Source organism: Takifugu flavidus, chromosome 5 (assembly GCF_003711565.1).
Source record: "Takifugu flavidus isolate HTHZ2018 chromosome 5, ASM371156v2, whole genome shotgun sequence".
In the NCBI taxonomy this organism is placed as follows: Eukaryota; Metazoa; Chordata; class Actinopteri; order Tetraodontiformes; family Tetraodontidae; genus Takifugu; species Takifugu flavidus.
The window spans coordinates 5,963,602-5,986,260 of record NC_079524.1 but is presented as its reverse complement, the minus strand read 5'-3'; the positions used below and the strand labels follow the sequence as shown (position 1 = coordinate 5,986,260).

General features: G+C 42.0%; 3 protein-coding genes across 7 annotated transcripts; 2 read left to right on the top strand and 1 right to left on the bottom strand.

The window, feature by feature from the left end:
• Nucleotides 1-289: 289 nt before the first annotated feature.
• ikbkb (inhibitor of nuclear factor kappa B kinase subunit beta) lies at nt 290-13,633 on the top strand. 2 transcript variants are annotated; one of them, XR_008950657.1, is made up of 22 exons: nt 290-445; nt 1,060-1,198; nt 3,145-3,239; nt 5,425-5,545; nt 6,134-6,203; nt 6,976-7,064; nt 7,316-7,405; nt 7,491-7,615; nt 8,096-8,203; nt 8,297-8,426; nt 8,559-8,753; nt 8,834-8,948; nt 9,180-9,303; nt 9,385-9,536; nt 9,684-9,745; nt 9,816-9,916; nt 10,004-10,053; nt 10,160-10,259; nt 11,314-11,699; nt 11,744-12,298; nt 12,389-12,482; nt 12,582-13,633. XR_008950657.1 is itself a non-coding variant. In XM_057033474.1 (22 exons), exons 2-22 carry the CDS (start codon nt 1,094-1,096, stop codon nt 12,639-12,641), a joined length of 2,211 nt encoding a protein of 736 aa, XP_056889454.1. In that variant the 5' UTR covers nt 290-445; nt 1,060-1,093; the 3' UTR covers nt 12,642-13,633. The 2 variants fall into 2 exon arrangements, 1 of the variants encoding a protein (XP_056889454.1); XM_057033474.1 differs by having other exon boundaries at nt 11,314-11,461; nt 12,222-12,298.
• Nucleotides 13,634-13,713: 80 nt separating this feature from the next.
• vdac3 (voltage-dependent anion channel 3) lies at nt 13,714-19,409 on the bottom strand. The gene is made up of 10 exons (XM_057033486.1): nt 19,291-19,409; nt 17,503-17,618; nt 16,650-16,721; nt 16,511-16,560; nt 15,654-15,806; nt 15,497-15,549; nt 15,182-15,409; nt 14,945-15,095; nt 14,496-14,553; nt 13,714-14,401 (listed from the first exon to the last, which is right to left on the bottom strand). Exons 2-10 carry the CDS (start codon nt 17,612-17,614, stop codon nt 14,310-14,312), a joined length of 969 nt encoding a protein of 322 aa, XP_056889466.1. The 5' UTR covers nt 17,615-17,618; nt 19,291-19,409; the 3' UTR covers nt 13,714-14,309.
• A 474-nt stretch (nt 19,410-19,883) lies between these two features.
• Nucleotides 19,884-22,540, top strand: enkd1 (enkurin domain containing 1). 4 transcript variants are annotated; one of them, XM_057033481.1, is made up of 9 exons: nt 19,884-19,960; nt 20,237-20,299; nt 20,420-20,504; nt 20,673-20,897; nt 21,030-21,202; nt 21,279-21,419; nt 21,620-21,756; nt 21,845-21,981; nt 22,089-22,540. In XM_057033481.1, exons 3-9 carry the CDS (start codon nt 20,420-20,422, stop codon nt 22,247-22,249), a joined length of 1,059 nt encoding a protein of 352 aa, XP_056889461.1. In that variant the 5' UTR covers nt 19,884-19,960; nt 20,237-20,299; the 3' UTR covers nt 22,250-22,540. The 4 variants fall into 4 exon arrangements, with proteins under 4 accessions (XP_056889461.1, XP_056889460.1, XP_056889462.1 ...); XM_057033482.1 differs by having other exon boundaries at nt 19,885-19,960; nt 20,247-20,299; XM_057033483.1 differs by having other exon boundaries at nt 19,894-19,960; nt 20,250-20,299.
• The last annotated feature ends 119 nt before the right edge of the window (nt 22,541-22,659 follow it).

Here is a 22,659-nt window from a genome sequence, read left to right as displayed (position 1 = left end):
ACAAGATTAAACAGAATTATTTGACAACCCCCCCCAACACACACACACATGCACGCACGCACACACACACACACACACACACACACACACACACACACACACACCACACACACACACACACATTTAAAATGTCCTTTATTAATAATATAAAGTTGAACTAAAACATTGCCAATGTGCGCTGTTCCTGCTGCATAGACACATACATCGTAAAGAAAGTTTTTATCAATAAAAGTGAACGCCGCCGCTGAACACGTGTCTTCCTCCGCGTGGGCGTGTCCGCGGAGGTTTACAGGAAACGCCAGAATCAGGAAGTAGAAAGTTTTGTCAGACTTGTGTCGCTAAAAAAGTGCTAAAATATCAAAGTGTGCCTCGTTTAAACACCGGATAGTCTCTCCATTTCACAGACGCGGGTGTGAAAGTGTAAACGCCTCGTCTAGAGTCAAAGGTAGGATTTTAATTATGTCCAAGTGGAGCTGAAGCAAATTCTGATTTGGAATAAAACTAACACGCTTCAATGTTTTGTAATGCAGGAACCCAGGAGAGGAAATGCATGCAAACATTTTTTAACACATCTCTAATGCATTATTGTGTCAAAAAGAGAAAATTCTACACCTTACAGTACAATAATCCAAAACAGCGACATTCTGATTCATTTTCTGTTGCATGGGCCTGTTACTGTCATTTTATCAGCTGTTGGAAGGATCATTATTGCATATTCCCCTCTGTTAAAAATATCATCCAGGATATTGGTTAATTACTGAAAAACATACAAAGGGAACAGCAACCAATACTGTCGACGTCTTTCAAAAGTAAAGCCACCATAACTTACTCTGTGACACTGGGAACCATTATACTAATGGCAGCACTGTTTTCTAATGTACCAAAGGGGAAAGTCTTCCTGTTTTGTGCTACATCTAATTTGTGTTTAGCTGTCCCATAAAATAAACCTTTTGACCTTTCCACCTGTGTTTTTATGACTATGGTCCCTTTCCTTTCAATCTGATTTGTTTTTAGTCAGCAAGATTTGCTCAGTGGGCCGTGATCTGGCATTTATTTCAGGTGTTTGTTGGGGTTCTGCAGAGACGCGGAGGACATGAATCGCGTCCCGCTGCAGCAGCAGCAGAGCTGCGGTCTGTGGGAGCTGAAGGAGCGTCTCGGAACTGGAGGCTTCGGCAACGTCACAAGGTGGCAAAACAAGGTACGGATCCCTACAATCAAGGTGTTACGATAACTCCTGTTCTCATTGGCTCATTTTAAGATACTGCAATAATAATTAACCGTTGGTATCAGTAATATACGCGGTATCCAAAATATTCACTATTATTCACACCTTGATATCACTCTCTTTACTTATTTACACGCATAGTAATTAATAAGTAAAGGTTGTTGGATCTAGTTGGCTATGTTTATTTTTTTTTTTTTAAATGAACTTCAACCGTAGCTCATGGATGGCATCTACTACTACTCACGACCCACGTAGATCTTCTCTTGTTAAACTATCTATCTTGCTTTCATCAGCAAGATAGAATTGGTCAAACCTGAGTGCTAGAATGTTGTTTCTGCATGTTTATACAGTATTATCACAGACCTTTGTGACCTTTGTGTTATTTGTATTTATATTCACTTCTAGACTGGAAATGTTTGTGGGTGCCATCATGTAAAAATCTGGTTTCTCCTTCAAAAGCCACCACTAACAATCTTTTGGAAAAATGGGGGGAATGACAACGGTTCACTAATTCTTGCAGACTGTGTTTTCACCACTTGATGCTGCCAAATCGTACTGGATTTCTTCTGTCTAATTTCCTAAAACCCCTGTTCTTTATCGTAGTTTCAATCCACGATCATCCATTTCTCTTAGTTATTAATTATTTAAGGTCCCAAGGGTCGGGATGAAGGGCGGTAACACATCCTGGACAGGTCATCCGGCCATCACTGGACACACACTCCATTTCCTCACACACACATTAAACTTGTGGCGCTTTAGGATCTCTAGTGAACCTAACGTGCACGTTTTTGGTCTCTGAAAGTACCTGTATAAAACACCTGTATAAAGTACCTGTATAAAACCTTCCTGCTATGAGGCCAATGTCTCACCCACTGCATCATCATATTACACATCATTATTAAATTAATTTATCATCACGTTATTATAGAGTTCAAATCCAGAAATCACACATGGCACCTTTTGAGTTATTTTGATCGTGTTAAGGCTAAAGAAACCTCATTCAAATTTTTCAAATTCAAATCAGTTCAGGAAGCTGAAGCGAAACGGTTTGTAATGTATTATAGTTACGGTACTGTAAGTCACAGGATGAGCCCAGAGCAGTGACATCACTTATAACTGGACTGTATGGGAATCTGAACACACCCTCTTATTAGTCAGCTGGTCTTCCTCTTGTTCAGACTAGAGTGGTGTTACTCACCACTACTTCCAGGTTTAATGTACAGCTGTGTTTATCAGGCAGCATGATCACATTTGTATAAATTACCAAGCAACTGACAATCAGAACCCGATATGAAAATGTGATCCCTTTGAAATTTTTAAGAATATACTGTTTGTTTGAAGAAAATATGTGTTTCTGTGGAATCTGGGGTTGTGTTTTTGACTACGGAATCTAAAGTTTGGCCAAATTATTATTGATATCATCAAATATTGATTTATGAATGGTTTTACGTCCGGCTGAGATTCAGTGTTTCTCACAGTTGCACTGAAAATACAGCAAGCAAAAAATTATCAATCAAACAATGTGTCATTAAATGCCAATATTGTACAACAGTCTGCGCCAGTGGGAAAGACAGGCGGAAGTGACCGACAAAGCCACTGTTAGCCTGGCACTGCTGCTGCGATGATTAAACTTCCTGTGCAGGAAATTTCCCATCTTACTGGATTATCTACAGTAATCGACAATACGGCGGGTTATTATTAGATCATTGATCGACCCGTGGGAAGCAGGGTGGAGATCTTCCGTATGATGACATAAGCAGGTAGTAAGATTCACTCGGGGTCCTCGACTTAAAAATGATGTACCTATACCTATTACAGTTTTATTAGCGATAGCGTGCACAATATACCGGTGTATACATAGGAATTTTTATGTAGGAAATTTAGGTCCGTGTTTCTAAAAGGAGCTTGCGGTCTTACAGGAAACAGAGGAACAGATTGCTATAAAACAGTGTCGTCAGGAGCTGAGCGAGCGGAACAAGGAGAGATGGTGCCTGGAGATCCAGATCATTAAAAGGTCAGTTTCAGCCTCACAGGCCCCGCCGCCCTTCCTCTCCCACCTTCCCAAATGTTTTTGTTTGACCACATCATCTATTTATTTTGCCAAGATGTACCAGGTTCCTTATTTGGCTTGTTTTATTATTATTTTAAGTGTTTTTTTTCATTATGATAAACATTTTCTTTGCATGGGAGGAATGATGTTATGACCCAATTTGGTACATTCCATGACGAGCTCTGATTAAGCTTGACGTTTGATTTTTGTCCATCCATCTAAATAAAAAAAACCTCAGTTTGCATCCTGGAATAGTGAAGATCACTCATTAAATGCTTAAGACTGTTGGCTTGGGGCTATTTTGGTCTACTAGAGGTTATTTTTGACAGAAGAATCTGGCGAATCCTAATTTTGCTCCACTTTTGGCGTGTTTAATTTCCACATGTCTGCGTAGTCTATTAACAGTTGGTTAACAGTGGGATTTGATTGTGTGTGTGAGTGTGAGTGTGTGTTCTCATCTGTGGTTGAAAAACATGAGCTGTTTAACAAGTTTCTTGTTTTCAGACATGCAGCCGCAGCTCTCCCATGCACCCACGCCTCAGGAAGACGCCACTGGGCAGGGGACAGCTGCTATTATGGCAGCTTAACACAGATGTACACATGTATATAGACGCAAAAGGCTTTATTTTTATGGTTCTTTTTTAGTTTAGCTTAAGTGGATTGCATCTCCACACCCCTGTCATGGGATAAAAAGAGACACCAGATGCTTTTTTACAGTTATTGTGAAATGTTTCATTCAATGTTAGTAGCAAAATGAACAAATTCCGTAAGCACTGGCGATATGTTGAAACAAATCATATGGAAACAAATGATAAATTCAAATTAATCAGCATTAATCGCGTTCTCAAAGGTTCTCAGGTTGATTCCAGCTCAGACGTTTCTTTGTAGTTTGCATGGTCTCTATTTGCTCTGACATTTCTTTTAAGATTGGAAACTCTAAAGTGCACTTATGGGGTAGTCTTGCCTCCTCCCAGGTGACTCCATGGATCCATTTAAAATGTTGGATCACTCCTTTTAAGGGATCAAAGCGAGTACCCAGTTTAGAGGTCCTCAATGCAGTTTTTGGAGAACCTGGAAAACAGGTTTGGGATGTCATCGCTGAAAGTTATCTGCCAGGAATGGAAAGGCGGTCAACAAGTGAAGAGAAGCAGCAGGTCTACTCCGGAGGGAACTGGTGGGGGGTCAGCAGTAATCAAAGTCTTTCTGACGGTTCCTCATCGATTCCTCTATGCGTCCATGTTGACATTCTTTGTGTGTCTGGCATGAATGAAGAGGGTATAAACCAATGGTAGCAGCCGTTTTGTCTTTACCCTTTTTTTTCCAGCTTCATGTTTATCGCATCCTCAGGAACCGCTCATCATTGAAGAAACACATAAGTCATGTTTATGTCTGCATCTTATTAGCTGAGACATAGGCTGTTTTTGTTCTAGAAATGGAAAATGGCACATGTTCAGCCAGATTAAAAAAAGGCTTTTATCACTTTACAGACTTTAAAGCTTTCCGACTAAATCCAAGTGGATCTTTTTGAAAGATTCTCCCCAGTCCTGATTGTTTGCAGATTTCATAAGTCTAATTGAAACGGTGTGTTTTGGATCCAGGGCTCCGGCCGTCCTTGATGAAATCACAACAGTCACAGTGATATCAGATCCTTACTGGGGCCCTCCTTTCACGATATTTCTCTAACCTCTGCTGTTCCTGCCCGTAATCGAAGTCATGGTGTGTTTCAAGAGAAAAATAAAGTTTGAATCTACAAAGGTTGATGAGCAGTAGACTCAACCTCCCATGTTATTGAATGAGTTCCACTGGGAGCCACACATGCTCGTATCATAATTGCTTCTCCACCCTCTTTGACACGACATGTTTTATGATTTGGATCATGAGCTGTTTTCCTTTCCTTCTCCCTACTTTTCTATCATTTTAGAACAAATCTGTCTTGTTAAAATAGTTCCTGTTAGATTATGCTTCATTTTCACGAAGCTCCGTGCCAAAAAAAAAAGTTGTTTTCAGTCAATTTGCGATTATATATGTTTGCTCAGCCTGCCGTGAGATTAGAGCAGCTATTTGTCTTGTCCGTATCAGCAGGAGTGTTGTGGAAAAGCTACAGAAAAACATGATGGGGTGCACTGACTGATTGCTTGTGTTCTCATAGGTTGGATCACGTCAACGTGGTTGCAGCAAGAGAAGTTCCTGAGGGGATGCAGAAACTGATGGTCACAAATGACCTGCCTCTGCTGGCGATGGAGTACTGTCAGGGCGGAGATCTGAGAAAGGTGTGTGAGCCTTTGCACTGTTCGTTGATGACTGGAGACAATCAGGATCTGTTATTCATCATTTGCTCTTTTGTAGCTCTGGTATGTTGTTGACTTCAGCCACCAGGAATTACTTAGCGCTGGTGCAGAAAACAATCTTAATTAAAAACATAATAAGGAGCTTGTGAAAACACAGATTAGACGTACTGCCTCTCCAAGTTCTAGTGGGTTTTTATCCACTTGAATTAGTATATTTGCATTAGGCCAAATTATGACAAAACAAGCAACATCTGCTTCATCTCACTGAACGGTTCAGTTTCAGAATTGTGAGGGACTTTAGCCCACCACATCCCAACTCCTCTAATTGTTTCAGGGCTGAGAGCACATATGGAAAGATTTTTAAGAGAGGATATTTGGCTGTTTATGTTTGAACCACTTGATGACTGTCACTATTATCTTATAAACGCAGTGCTAAATGGATGGTAATGGCTCTTTTATAGGGGGATATAAGAGTGCATATCATTCCCATGAAGCCTGTAACACTGTCCTCTCGCTGTTCATGGGTCATTTAATTCAAGTATCAAGCGTATGTGTTTGACCCTGTTGCAGTATTTGAACCTGTTGGAGAACTGCTGTGGAATGAGGGAAGGCTCCGTGTTGATCCTGCTCTGTGACATCTGTGAGTATTTCACTCAAAACTTCAGCTTCTGTGCTCACAAGAGCAATAGGTCGAGCTGGCAGAGCGTTTCCTTTCCTTTGGACTCGAGGAAATGATGGCGGCGATCAGTGTGATGACATCATCACTTCAAACGCCCAATCTCTTGAGTCACCACAGGCTTACGTCATGTACAAATGCTCACATCAACAGCATAAATCGGATGCAATATAAACAGGTTTGAGACAGGATACACACATGTCACTGGTATCTGTAAAGGAGAGTGGACACACTCACACAGACACTCGCACAGACACAGGTCTGCACATTTTTTTGATAGTTGGTGATTAAATCTTGACGGAGGTTAAAGACACACAGGATCACACACACACACACACCACACACACACACACACACAGGTGGCTCAAAGGATATGAGTTCCACCTCATTGAACAACCTTGCCAGCACATAAATTAGTCACCCTTTGACGCACGCGTAAAGTAACATTATAGTTTAACTCATAAACTGAGACAAAACCTTTTCACTCAGATCTTGTACAATAAAGGCTTTATCATGAGCTTACTATACTATTAAAAATGTCTTCTCAAAAAAGAGGGTGATGGTCTTTGGAACTCCTTTTTGGAAAGAAAAGAAAGACATTTGTACTGTTAGCTTTGGTTTTAATGCATCATTGGCACCGTGACATACATATATATGTGAGGAAAAGCCACGCATTTTCAGTATATGATGAACTTTTCCCTGTCTCGACTCGCTCCTAACTATAATCTACTTGCAGCTTCGGCTCTGACCTACCTCCATAAGAAGAGGATCATCCACAGAGATCTGAAGCCAGAGAATATTGTGCTCCAGCAGGGAGAGAAAAGGGTGAGTTCAGGACCCTGCGAACCCCTGGGCCGTGGAAAAAAAGGCCCACACCACAACAAATAACTCAAATACAGCCTCTCTGTGGGTGATGTGGATAGAAAGTAAGAGACCGGGCTTTTCCATATCTGCAAGTCTGACCTTTGATTTAAGTTGACTGGAAATTCCTTCTACAGCTTTGATTCTTTCATCTTCACATCACATAATATGTGTTTTTATGTTGTTTTTTTTCTGTTCCCTTTTCTTCATATTAGTTGATTCACAAGATTATAGATCTTGGTTACGCCAAACAGTTGGACCAAAGCAGCCTCTGCACCTCTTTTGTGGGAACTCTTCAGTACTTGGTAAGTGTTGATCACATGAGGAGACACATCTCTGCATCTTTTACTTATTACATTCTAGACAGGATCTTTTTTTTTTGGTTTCCAGGCTCCAGAGCTTATCGAAAGACAAATGTACACGGTCACTGTGGACTACTGGAGCTTTGGAACTTTGGTATTTGAATGCATCACAGGATTTCGCCCTTTCTTACCTTCTTGGCAGCCTGTTCCATGGTAATAACATTTCACCAAACAAAACTCGAACCGGGGGCGTTCATGATTTCTCCTTTCCTGTTGCACACAATTTTTTTCTTATAGGTCTTACAAGACCAGCGTAACAATCTGGGTTTTCAAAGAATGAGTGATGATAATTTCACATCCAAGTAAAATATTATTTTTGCATCACTGGATTGTAGCTTTCCAACAGTATAAATAAATACATATGGGTTGAGAAGAATTACAGGATATGCGGGCTGTTCCTTCTCAGCCTCTAATGTGATGAATGTTGTTGATGTGTTTGAGTTCATCTGAGGAAGGTTTACTTCAGAGAGCTTTAGTTTCGGTTCATTGTTTTTGCAGTTACATCTGTTGTCATGGATACATTGGAATTCAATATTAATATACTTTAAAAGGTGATCCTGTTTGAACAAAAAGGGGGAAAAATGCTAGCCTGTGACATATATTTTAGCTTTAATTCAGTCGTGTGTTCTTCAGGCACAATAAAGTGATGCTGAAGGGCGACAACGACATTGTGGTGTATGAGAACCTCACAAGGGAAGTTCATTTCAGTAAACATCTGCCACAGCCAAACAATCTCAACAGGTATTTTTCTAAAAATTCTTCTCAGAGAGATGTTTTTTTCTTTTTTCGGTATTCTTTTAAATGTTCACCTATGTGTAAATTTGTGTTTGGCAGTCTTTTGTCCCTTAAACTGGAGAGGTGGCTTCAGCTGATGTTGAAGTGGTCTCCTCAGGAGAGAGGCAAAGACCCCGGGGCTACACCCAGCGACTGCTTCTCCCAGCTGGAGGTCATTCTGCAGCTCAAGGTTCATTTTTTCTCCTTTTTTCATTTTTTTATTCCCCTTTAAAGGAATACCTGTAAAATAAAATGTAGATCATCTTTAAAATAGAAACTATTTTTCTCTACCAATGTGCTTGGACCTTCTCTTTCCCACCAGCTGGTTCATGTCCTAAACATGATGTCGGCTAAGATCCTGAGCTACTCGGTGTCAGATGACGAGACTGTGGCAGATCTGCAGCTCAGGATAGAAAAAGACACCGAAATCCCTGTCGCGGATCAGGAACTGCTGCTCGAAGCAGGATTAGCCTTGGAGCCGCAAGCACTGGCCATGCAGTGCGCCATCGATTATTCTGTAATTTTGAACACTGTGCATAAAATTGTTGAACAGAAGAGTATAATGATGGACTGAGTTATTTATTTTTACATGTGTAGCAGATAGACGGGCGACGGACAGACTTACCTCTGGTCTTCCTGTTTGTCCGTTCCACATGCAGCTACGAACCTCAGTTTGCTCCTCGCACCCTCCCAGAAAACATCAGCTACGTCCGTGAGTGCACACCAGCAACACGTGATGTGAAAAGAACCTTCACATTCAGGACGTTTCTGCATCCAACCCACTTTCATTATAAATGTTTGAGTAAAACACTCAAACACATCTTTCATTAATGTTACAACAAAAAAAATGATTCTGATTAAGTTCACTCAGTTTCAAATTGTGACACAAGTATGGAAGAAATCAAACTTTGGTTTTGTCTGATTCTCTGACATGTTTTCATAGAATCTGACCCTAAGATCGTGCTGGCTTACAGACCTCTGAGGAGGACTTGTGGTCAGGCGTGGCACACCATCCGTTCTCTGAAGGAAGACTGGCAAAGGCTGCAGCAGGGCCAGAAAGCTGCCATGTAGGACCGAACACACACCTACGTTTTTATGCGAACAGCGTCATATGATGCTATGATATATATCTGTTCTCCTTTTTTCAGTATGAGCCTCCTGAGGCACAACTCCTCACTGTCCAAACAGAAGAACGACATGGTCTCCATGTACCAGAGACTCATGGCCAAGCTGGATTTCTTCACCACCAGCCTCCACATAGACATGGACAAATACCAGGAGCAGACATCCACTGGGATCGGTACGATGTTACAGAAGTTAACATTAAGTTTGTACTGCAAATAGAAAACTCTGCTTTGACAACAACCCCTGTATTTATCTTCCTTGTCCTGTTAGTCACAGTTGAACGCGTGTAAACTGTTTTGTTTTTTTAAAAATCTCATTCTAGTGTATGAGAAATTCCTGGGTATGTGGAGGTCGATGGAGCAGACTGCTGTCACCTGCAGTCAGGTACAGTTCGCTGTGTTTCTACATGTGAAACTGTGTGTGCACTTTAAAAATTCCCCATGTGGGTGTCCAGGCGAGGGTGAGTGAGCTGGAGGAGGAGATGATGCAGCTGCAGCCAGACATTGTGGATGTGCAGAGGCAGCCCTGGAGGAGCGGAGAGGCCCTGGATACACTGTAGGCCACGGTCAAGCTTCACTGTAGCACCGATTAAAACGCAGTTGTGAACTCTGACCTTGCTCTCTTCCCCCCTTTGTTCCTCAGTGAAGGAAAGGCCATGGAGTTGTTCCGCAAACTCCGAGAGAAACCCAGAGGTTTGGATGTCACGCTTACCTCTCACTCTTTACATGAAATGGTTCTTTCATGTGAAACTAAACTAGGATGTCCTCTCGGCCTTCATTTTCCTTTCCTCCTTCTCAGACCAGAGGTGTTCAGGGGACAGCCAAGAGGTGGTGCGCCTGGTGGTTCAAGCGGTGCACTTCTATGAGAGGAAACTGAGGGATTTCTACACACACCTCAGGTATGTAGGATGTTGAAGGCAATCATGAAAAGGACTGAGGCAGATACTCAAATGGCCGTATTTTGGATTCAAACCGAATGTTTGAACCGGAGATGCATCAATGTGGCATGGCGGTGCGGTGGCTAGTGCTGTCCCCTCACAGTGTGAAGAACAACTGAATTACTCCATCTGTGGAAAATGCATTTTCTTTTACTTTAGTTAAAACTGTTCCCCTTTCAATTATACTAAATATTCCAAAAGTAGAAAATAAGGTTTTCCCTACAATTAAGCACTTGTACACATTGTTTTGCTAAACAGTTTAATGGCAATGTTTGCGTACTCAATAATTGCAGTTGGGAAATGTCTTGTTTATTGTCTCCCAAAGTTTAAATAAGATTTCCAGCCCTAGTTCAAAGTGTGTGTATATGTGTGTGTGAGATGGCAACGCCAACGCTTATCCCTCCCTTCACTGCTTTAAAATGCACTGTGGTGCTTTTTACAGTTGGTGTTATATCTAATATGTTGCATAGATAATAGGTTTATCAAAAATATGTAATGTACACTACTAATACTTGTGCCCCCCATGTATTTCATATGCTCACCTTAAGACTGAGCTCTGCTGATGAGTCTGTATATAGAGAGCATAAATTCCAAATACTACATATTTTGTTCCCTCCTTTCCAGGAACTATAAATTCTAGGCCAGTTCCTGTTATTGTTCTCTCCAGGCCTGTGCACTCTTGTAGCTCAATGAGACACTTAAAATAATGGAACGTACAATTGTTCAGTGTATTTCCTGTGTTAGAACCAAACATATCTGCATGAAATTGTCGAAGCAAACGGCCCCCCAGGTGATTTGTAGCTTTTTCTGCTGAAATATGAAGTTTGCAGTGACCGTTGCTGTGTCTGTTATTTATATAAGAGCAGAAAGTCCTAAAAAAAAGTTGCGGGATGACTCAAGTCTGGACACTTTTTCTAGAACATCGTGGCTTAATTGGTTCGTGTTTTTATTTGCAACAGGGAAACATTAAAACATTTTTCCTCTCTGTTTCTCTATTTCTGTTTGAACAACACAGTAAGACGGCGCTGTGTCGCCAACGTGTGATGGAGCTGCTGCCGAAAGTGGAGGGCGTGGTTCAGAAGATGGCCGAGAGTGAGCAAGTCCTGATACGTCTGCAGGAGAAGCGACAGAGGGAGCTTTGGAATCTGCTCAAAGTCGCCTGTGTGAGGAAGCACGAGAGGCTCGCACATAATTGTTAAATGTAGATGGGCCGTCAGATGTGACCTGGATCTGCTTTGTTTTTGACAGTGTGAACAGCAGAACAATCCGATTCAGCCCACTACCAAATGTGGTACTGAATTGGATGCTTATCAGATTTCCTTGAACCTGATCATAGGCCAAACAGTCAGATCGCTTTTAATGCAACTTTGATGTCTTTGTGGAGCGAAATACGTCACAATTCTGCGCCGCTGACACAAAGGGGAGTCACCATGACCACAATACACATAGAACACAGTACTGATGGAGATCGCCAATGGAGTTATCATGAAGTCTTGGATATAATTGGGGTGCAAGCCAAACTTGAAGGATCTTTTCGTAATTGCCCGTAATCCTATTTTAACCAACGCCAGTTCACAAATTTGCCCGCTGCCGCCACACACTGTTTTTAAAACTAGACGGTAGAGACTAGCTTTAACTGCTGCCTCATGCTCGCTTCCGTAAACAATGTTCTGTGTGTGACGTCATTCATGTTCAACTGAGCAGGTGGGTCACTTCAGGAGCGTGAGCTGTTCACATCGGAGTCTGCAGACGGGTCACATTTAAAAATATGATATGAACAGCCAAACAAAAGCATTCAGGCCTACACTGCGAATGTAGCCGTAGTCTTCACTCCGTCGGAGCTGAGGCATCGTCCATCCTTGTGCTGTGTGCAGTATGATGTTATCTAACATGTAATGGGGTGTATCATCTTGTCCTATGTAGAGCAAAGTTCGGAGTCCTGTGAGTGGGAGTTCCGATGTGCCGCCTCTCCTGACTCCCAGGCCGAGTCTACAACAGCTGTAACTGCACCTAAAAACACTCACAGATACCAAGATTTGAAAACCTAGTTTGAAAAGGCTTCGTTAACATCTGGTCATGTGCGTTTGCAGTGATGAGTCTCTTGTGGAAGAGAGCCGGACGTTTGAGAGTCGACTCCAGAGTTTGCTGCATGACACCATCCAGGAGTCAGAGACCAGTATGGAGGTACGACGCAGCTGCCAGCTGTGGCTTATTGCTTTTTTCCATGAATTATATGTGGTGACAGTCTTCTAAAAAAGAAACGCCACCCCCTTGTTGTCCTAGATGTTGAGTGAGTGGACGTGGCTGCGTGGAGACCAGAATTTTTCCAGTGACCTCTCCTAAATTGGTTCCTGTGTCCCGCTGCTGCCCCCGCGTGGATTTGTTCTCTAACTACAAAAGGTGTGATTGTGATCAGAACGTCTGTAGTTGCTGAACGAGCTTAAAAGGAAGATAATTCACCCAAACTAGTGCCTGACGTGATGAAATCCTAAACTTAATGCCATCCTGGCATGCACTGGACTTATCTCTTCCCTGATTTTTATTGAGATAAAGAAATTTTATTTATGGATTTTATTTATTTATCCTTTCCAGTTTAAAACTGTTCTAACTACCATGTGGTTTCTACAGTGATTTCCAGTGAACTGAGATGTACTTTGAAAGCTGACTTTATCTCAGGGGTAAACGTTAAACTTTGCGGATGTGCAGACAAAAATGTGTTGTTACATTCTCTTTATCTTTCTTACATAACCATCCATCTATTATTCTAAATCTACTACCCACGAGGGGCACAGGGGGTGCTGGAACCTATGCTATCTTTCTGATAGTTATACTGTACTAAGACAGTCACTGCACAATGTGGGAGCCATGTTTATCTGCATCTTTATTATCTGTGTTCTGAATGACTGTATGAATGTAGTTTTTCCTCAACATGTGCTGATACTTACCTAAAGGGAGACCACAAACAAAAATGAGCCTTTAACAGTGATTAACTGTTGATAAATAGCTGCTCATTTTGATAAATCCGTCTTACGACTGTATCGGAATGGTCAGATATAACCAGTCCCATTAGATGCTTTGGTCCATTATAAAATGATCTAAAGTCTAATCTTCTCCCAATAAGCAAAGACAGTAAGATACAATTGTTTGTATCTTAAATTCTGCCTGTTGTAAATAGGCACGTGGCTAGTGCCTTCAGTTTTAATCCATCCTGAACCACAACACAGCAGGTCAATGTATATAGATAATAAACATTATGAAATGTTACATTTTCCTGTACAATTGTGTGGAGTTAATACTGTACAAAAGTAGAATACAATTTGTCAGACACCAAGAAAGCTTTGTGTTCTTTTATGATGCTTTTGAATTTTGCCACAAGAGCAGATATTCAGTTTCAAGTCAATCATATATCCAGGTCCAGTGTTCAATATAGTTTATTCAGTTTGTCCAGAGAATCTGTCTGAGGTCCTAAACACAGAACAGTTAAAGGTTGAACAGCCACAGGACAAAATGAGACTTGAAAAATTTCCAATTTGCCCTTTAACCCAACCAGAAAGACAGAAAAGGAAGCAGCAGAAAGTTGACATGGCTGAGCTCGCTGAGGTAAAACTGACTCTCAGTGTGGCGAGCAGCTCGGGTTAGTTCTCTGCTTCTCTTATTGCATATTTTAAGTTCCTATTTTGGTCAAAGAAGAAGTCATCACGGGTAAAATAATCTTTTTACAAACAAAGATACGACACAAATGCTTTTTGAAATTGCACTTTGTGTGGTCAAACTTTAAGAAGTGGCACGTTATCTGGAGGACGGTGTGATTTCCCCCCAACTTTTCTTGAAAACAAATGATCAAAACGTGGCTGCCAGGCACAAGTCATGGCAGAAGCGTGTTTGGTTTGTGCAGTACAGGAGGTCCTTGGGATGTTTGCAGGTGTCAGAGTTAAGGCCAAAGAGTGTATGCATGACTGAGGCTTTGTTGCATGTTGCCCAGTGCTCCTCGTGTGTCCTTCCAACGGAGATTTACGCCTCCAATTCGAAACCTAAGCCGACTTTGTGTCCGCCGCCGTTCACATTCTTCCCGTCAATCAGGCCGGAGAGGGTCAGCTTCACTCCTGCGGGGGTGAGCGTCACATGACGGCGATGCATGACGTAACTGGTTACATGATGTTGACATGGCTGCTGAAGGAAAATGGGTGAAAGACTAACCTGGCCTGAGGGTCTGTGTGTATCCGAGTCCGACAAGGCAGCCGTTGTCAACTTTAGTCTGCGAGGAGAAACAAAACCATTGTGGACAACTGAGAAACTCAAATGTTGAATCACACTGACCTACAGCAAGTTATCCAATAGATGTGACATCAAGTCAACAATAATGTCCTTTATTTCCTCATCGGATGACCTGTTAAATCCTTTTTCTTTTTAGGCAGCTTTTTTTCCTTATTTTGGCAATTTTCAATCAATCAGCTCGAACTATTTATTAACACAACTTGTTGCTTATTGACAAGTGTTTTTCTTGGCAGACCTTAAGTCGTTGTGGTTACACTTTAGGCGCCTTTACTGAGCATCTTTTCACTTACAGCTGATCCAATATTGATCTTTAGAGCACAAGCACTACTGCGTGTTCAGGTATAAATCACTGGCATTAAATCAGCACTTACAGACAAAGAAGAATTCTTATCCAGCTGGTATTTGGCTCCAACTCCAAAGCGTGTGTTGTTGCTCCCAGCTGTCCAGGCCAGGGTCACCGCCGTCTCCAGGTTGCTGTTAACCTTCTGGTAAACGGAGCCACCGAACTCTGTGCCATCATTACTGGAACGAAAGAGGAACGGAGATTTCACACCAGTGAACACTTCTCTTCGGTTCACGCTTCCACGGCCTGTGAAACCGTGACTCACACGCTGGTGTGAAGCTGAAAGTCGCCGGCTCTGTAACCAAAGGCAAAGTTGTTCTGAGTCAGTTTGGATTTGGCGGTGTCAAACGCTAACTGGTAGCCGGCCAGCCAGCCCTCGTAGCCCAGAACGGCAGCTGCTTGGATGGTGGGGCCGGCCATGTCGAAGTCAAGGTCGCACCCCACGTTGACAAAGTCGCGCTTGTAGCTTGTCTTCAGTTTAGCACTTTTCTTCCTAAGGGACAAAAAAGAAGAGAACAGTGATGCTGCATTCTGATTAAAGCCCATGAGCTAATTGCCTGGCAGTAACGGAGTGTCTTACCCAGTGTTGGGCACAAATGATGTGTCCAGACCGAGCTTCAGCCCTTTAGCCAGCTACACACAAATGGAAGACACAAGTGTGCTGCTAGATTATTCAGAATTAATTATATATGGCTTCTAAAAGTGGCAGATGCCTTAGATCTGGTATGTGTGTGTACCTGGTCCTCCATGGTGACCTCGGTGGTCAGAGTGTTGTTAGTGTTCCATTTCTGACTGAAGTTGAGGCCCAGCTCCTTCATTTTGTACTTGGTCTCCAGGTGGCCCCCAGACTTTCCTGTGTCAGTGTTGCTGGAGCCAGAGGTGGCAAACTCCTGCAGGACAGTGAGGGGGGAATAACAAAGGTCAAAATGAGACAGGAAGGGACAACAAAGGGAGGATTACATAAACTAGCAGCTAAAGAAAGCATGCTAAGAGAGGAAAGCATCTCATTTTGCCACACAGTCCGTCTCAGTCTGAGTTAAACCACAGGTTTAAGGCAGGAAAAAAGAATATTTGGGATAGAAAACTTAAATATAGACAGGGCTGTGTGTGCTTCAGCGCTACAGCTTCTAAGACACACATCATCTGCGGACAAACTAGTGTCGGGCTGAGGTACGCCTGCGTCTGGTCGCTACAAACGCACGCTGTCTCTTACCATCTGACGGGAAAATCCGAGGAAGAGAGCATAAGGAGAGAAAAGACCCCATTAGAGAGAAGAACACACCTCACATGCAGCAGTCAGAGAATGAAAAGCAGCTCAATTAAAAGCGGAAACCTGGTGCATTTAGAATGTTTTTGGTTTTTTGAAGCATGGAGAGACGGGTTTAAACCGCAAATCTGAGCAAACTAAACAAAGATGGATGCGGTTTCCCTTCACCAAGACCTGATGTGTTACGTCTGCTGACTCCGTGTGTTAGACAGAGAACCTGCAAGGCAGCAAATGTGCTCTGACGCGAAGTGCTGGAGGGTCCGGAGTCAGCAAACATTCTATTCGCTTGTTACAGATGTCAGACAGCGCCGAGAGAAAAGCACTTACCACACCACTCTGGGACTTGGTCTTGACATCCAGCTTCAGAACGCCGTAACCTGAAGAGAAAGGAGGTTAGAGATGAGATGAGGTGAAAGCAGTAGGGCCAAACAACACGGAAGGCATGACGACAGAATATGTTTATTACCGAAGCCTTTGTTAAAGATGTCTTTGGCAGATTTGCCCAAATCTGAGAATCCAGGAGGGACAGCCATTGTATCTGTTGGGAACAAACATTTGAGTCCATCCAATGTGGTTTTTACAACAATATAGTACAAACACACACCTTGGAAATCCATCATGTCCACATTTATCTAATTCTGGGTACTAGTGTCTTTACAGTAGCAAAATAAGACAGCAGGAAGCAAGAGCTGTTTCTGAACAGTGATCTTTTGCCCTCACAGCCAATCATTGACAACCTTGACAGATACCTACAAGCATATCAGGACTGAGCTTGAGGGACAAAAGGCAGATCTAATTTGCAGTACAGAGAATGACTAGTATCCAGAATGTGGTGAAGGTAAACGGATATAATAAGCATCATGAATAGACAGCAGGTTTGCAAATGCAACAGGATGCCAACGCAGAAGCAGCTCTGGTTTGTCAGAGACAGCCACACGTGCACAGGCAGTGTGCGCGCATGTTCTCTGCCCGCCTGTCTGAGGAGGCCGTTTCCGACAAGGTGACATTCAGACAATCACACATTCACTTACTGTAGAACCTGTAAATAGTTTACTACTTTATCTCATCCTGCCTGCACTTTTGTCCTGCTGATCTATTTCAAACACTTCAAAGGGCGCACGCTCACACGCACGCACGACTTTTATGAGTTTATTTAGCAGATTTTTATGAATAGCCCAGATATGTGAGATAAGTGAGAAAACTGCAGCAGCGAGCCAGCACAAAGATGATGAGGGATTAATGTAAACACAGAGGTCAATGCAGGAGCATGATGATGCCCTGCAGGTCCCCCCTCCACACACACACACACACACACTCACCATTTTCTCTGGATCTGTGATGACAACACGAACCACATTTGCCTTTGTTGCCACCCTGTTTGCTCTTTTCTGTCTTATCCTCTTGTCCCACACTCAACCTTTTCTCCTCCATGATTCTTCACACAGGAAGAAGCACAAGAAGGGAGAGAAGAAAAACTTTGGCACATAGTTTGGTGCTGGTTTGAGTGGGCAGGTTTTTTTTGTGTTTTTTTTTTTTAGCATACATGGACTGAGCAGGGACTTGTCTGTATGACAGGAGGACAGGAGGTTGTCTGTATTGCAATGACAGTGACATTTTTATGATATATATTCAATTTAAGTAAAACAACTAAATGATTGGGTGGTTTTCTGAATCTTTCAATGACTGCTGCTCCTGTATTCACCTGGCAGTGTGTCCATGAGGTGAGTTGGTAAAAAACACACATCTCCCAGCATTAATCTCCCAGTCATCACGCTGGTCTAAATATAGAAAAGGTGAACCCAACACTAGGAAACATGTGACCGGTGTTTCGACATGTGTCCTTCTCTTGGTTCAGCCTATAACACCCTATAAATATAGATTTACCCATTGAGCCGGGCACTGTATTTACATACAAACACTTAAGCCAGTCCATGCGTTCAGGCTGCAGCCAGGTGACCGCAGCGCCTGAGCACAAAGGTCGGAACCCTTTTTAAGAGGAGTGCAAAAGCATAAAATAACAACCTGTCAAATAGCCATGTGTCCTTTTACAGTTTACTGTATAAAACAGATACGTCCCTCTTTTTGCTTAAAATTCGGGTATTTAAGTGCCAGATTATTTCTCTTTGTGTTGACCCTGTACCGTTACACCTTAAATATTATTACCAGTGATAAACACATTTACAGTTTTTAGAAAGGTTTGTCAATAAGATGAAAAGCAAATATTACAACGGGCCAAACGCAGGAATTTCCAGGAATTAGAGAGTATAGGTCATGGCAAACAATATATACTGATATAGTTCCAACTCTGTGCTGTACAAAGGCAACAAAATCTATTTTGTCGATGTAAACTGGACAGTGCCATAACATTTTCACACATGTAAGGGTTTGATCATTTTTTAGAAACTCTCACAATGGTTATTCCTAATTCATTTGATAGTTTAAGAGTAATAATTTAACAGCTAAACTGTCTTCCCCCTTCTGTGGATGTACAGATACTGAGCAGTTACCCAACACCGGCCAAACCTTCAGCGTGTGGGGTGTGTAACGTGTGAGATAGGCTCAAATGACCCCCACCCAAACAATTTATAGCTTTAACGTGTGCAGGAGGTGGTGATGAAGCCCACTTGTTCGCCTACTTAGTCGGGGTACAGCCAGCGGTTTCCAGAAGGAGCCATAACAGATGGATTAGGATTATTATAACTGTCCGTTTATTAAATTTACTTTTACCAATTAAAAGAAAATGAGATTGTTCCTATTTTTAATTTTTTTTTTTAAAAAACAGCTGCTTGTACCATTTTGACAAGATTTATGGTACCATGTAACAGTAGCGGATAAATTTGCCTGTGGTCTTCATTATTTGCCCGTTTGTCCTTTTCTGTCTGCTCACAATCTGATTTAAACAACTTCACGGCTTCCTTAATAGTTATTGTAACCAAAGTACATGTTTAAGGGCGTGGAATGGCACAAACGTCTGATTAAAGTTACCGAAACGTTACCAAACACCCAGGTCCGTTACATGCGTAAACAGTCAAGAAGTTAACAGATCTTAAAATGAAAACAAAGACATTTTTCCCTGAAAGGCCGAATATTATGTTGGATTTTCTTACCTCTATTTATGGGTTTTCAACGCTGTTTGCTGCAGCGGAGCGGAGTGAAGGAGAAAACAGATGGGCCGTACTGCGCATGCGCAGTTCAGACCCTCGACCGGGGGCGGGGCCAGCGTTTCATCTACGTCAGGAGCCACAAACGCGCAAAGTTAAACTTTTACTTGCATTAAATATAATCAGCAAGCGCAAATTCTCTGTTATTAACACATGTAACACATTAACACATGTAACATCTGTAATATGTGCACCGCAAAAAAGTGCGATTTGATTTTTATCAATCAGCCTATTAACGAATAATCACGTGAATGTAATACGTAGATAGTTTAGAATATCTCTGTGCACATTTTTCAATGTAGTTTTCCTTTGGTGTTTGCTAAATTGATAAACTATTAATATTCAATTCCAATATTCGCAGAAAAAGAGCAGCCTATATGGTTACCATAGAAACCTTTTTGAAACACCCTCCCCTAACTGCATTGATTGCAGATATATAATATAGTTATATGGATAAATTTGGACCAATTTATCGTTTTTATTGAAGTTTACATCATTCTAATCCTGTTCTAATCCCGTGTGCGCCTGCGTCGTTGCCACGGTAACGAGTATTAAACTGACTGTTTATCTGCGTCATCCATGTGAACAACATCTTTAACGTAGAACGATATTAGCGGTAAACTATCTAAATACATCTTTTTAACGCGCCATTATTTGTCTTTCAGCAGCGGCCTTTAAACGAGCCCGTATACGTTTGTTTTTACGTTTGCGCGTCATTTATTTGCAGGGATTCGTCGACATGTTGATTATTCTGCTAAAGTTCCATGCTAGTCGTCAGTGTAGTGCTTTAAATTAGTAGCCATTTCCTAAATACGATCATGTTAATGCTGTTAGGTTGTCATTGCGGATCTTATAACAAAGCCAATAGTCCCATCTGGGGTGCTTTATTCAGTCTTTTTCAGTAGGTTTACAAGAGTAAAGGACCATTTTTGCTGCAGCGCACCGGGAACCAGAGGTAAGAGCCCGTAAATGACACTGTTTGAATGTCGTGGGATGACATCCACTGTCCATAAACAACTGCTTGTATTTCTTTAATATTGACCTCTGAATGGTTTGTGGACATGTTTTGTTTCAGATGTGTGAAGGACCTTCCTCCATAGCTGGACCAATACCCCCAGATCCATCTCTGTTTCCTCAGTATTACAAACTACCATCCTCAGGTTAGATGCAGCAACTTTTATTGTGTATTATGCATTAACCAAGCTTTAATAAACCAAAAAGTCTATATGTAAGCTGTTTCTATAAATTAAGATAGCTTATTCCTGAACGGAGTGGAACTTTTATTAAATGCTGTCTTGTGAAGTGTTGTGTTTGGTTTCTTTCTGAAGCCCGTGGCCGATTAGAGGGAAACCGTGATGGGACAGCGACTCTGCTTTTGGGCCCGGTCCCCCCAGATCCTGTGATGTTCCCTGGTTGCTACAGTGCTCGTGCCCCAGCGCAGCGTCCCCGGATTGGCCCTGATGCCACCCGCATTCTGGAACGGGGGCAGCGTGGGATCTTGGGAGAACTGCTGAAAATAGACAGTATCCCTCTAACTCCAGTACCGAAACAAAGTAAGTGCAGCTGATTTTCAGGGGTTGTCTTCTGAAAAAGAAAAGAAGAGGCTGATCATATAATCCTTTATTAGAATGTAAAGACTCTAACCACATATGAGAATAACCATTATGCAATCCATTGCTCTTTAGAAGAGCGGGTGTATGACTTTGGGAAAGAGAATAAGCGCCGGTTACGGGAGATCCAAAGGCGCTGCAAAGAGCTGGAGGCTGAGAGAGCACAGTCACGTCCAGTTCCAGTCAAAGCTCTTTGGACCTCTTCAAAATTCCAAAATGTACCCTCCAAGGTGATGGTTCAGCTGCAGGTAAGAGTCAGCCATAAGTCCTTGAATTGTGTCATGTTTCCTCCTAATCACTTCAGCATTGCATCTTTTTGTGCAGGTGTCGAGTCCAGATGTTAAACCTCAGTGTCAAAACTTTCTAAGGGCCCACTCTAAAAGTACATCTGCGCCCCCTCGGAGACCTCCATCCAAACCTTCTGATGCCTTACAGCGCTCAGAGTCCTGCAGCCAGAACTTGCAAGTGAGCAGCACTCAAACCTATGTTTGATATATTTATCACATTTATTTGGGATGAGTTGATAAAAGGCAGATTGGTATGAAATCAGTGTTTGAAGCAAAAAAAAGTGATTTTTTTAAAATTATATTGATGTGGTGTATTGTTTTAATATTTTGAATGTTCCATTGTTTTAACCTTTTACATTGCTATTTACTTTACTACAGCTACAAGGTCAGTCCATAGACTTCATAAAACGTAATGCGCGAGCTGCAGGACACACGGCGCTTCGTCGGTCTCAGTCATTGACCAGCCTCGGAGATAAACCTGTTACCAGTGCAGTGAAGGGTCAGGTGCCCCAGTAGTGAGTATTTTAATCAGATGTTTGTAAAAAATAAAAAGTAGTTTATGATACAGTAGTTTTGATGTTTTTGTCGCAATAATATTCTTAGCCTTAAGGAGAGAAAGAAGCAGTGGCTGGAAGAAGAGGAGGAGAGGAGGAGAAATGCCCCCGATCCGACAGCTCCAGCTGGTCACACTCTGATGTCTGAAAATGAGAGACAGAAGACGCTGAATTCCCTCAAAGATTGTAATGTCCTTTCTCTCTGTCTTCACAAATATGAAAGCATCAAAGTCCAAACTGTTTGTTGTACATTTACTTCTTTAATTCCCTTGGTGGTGTTTTCTGTCCCTCAGCCCATCGTTCTCTGGTGGCCGAGCTGCTGTCACTGCCTCTCAAGTCTGACACGCTGAGCGTTTGCTCACGCCGGGCTCATCTTGAATGCAGGCTTTCTGAAATTGAAGAAGCCATTAAAATATTCTCCAGGAACAAAGTTTACGTAAGGACAGATTCTTAACGCATATGGATGAATGGGAAGAAGTAGCCAAAAACAGAACAAATAATTTTGCAGTCAGTGTTTTTTTTATATTATAAACTGAACCTTGTAAAAGAGTGGCTTATTGTACTAATGAACATGTTCTTATAAGGCAGACTAAAGCTTAAATTGTTGCATAAAAAGCATTTCCAATAATGTGTGTAAGAAAAATAAATATGTGAAAAATTATGCAGTTTTTGAATGTAAAACATAAAAAAATGTATCCTTTGATGTACTTTTCTTGTTTTTGTAATAAAAGGTGTGACGCTGTAATTATTGTTTAAAGCAGCTAGTTATGACCTCAGTGACATTGTAAAAGAAGACAGACAGCTGAACGGACGGACAGACGGACACCGCGTACATAGCTACACTGTGCCCCAAAACCCCCGAAG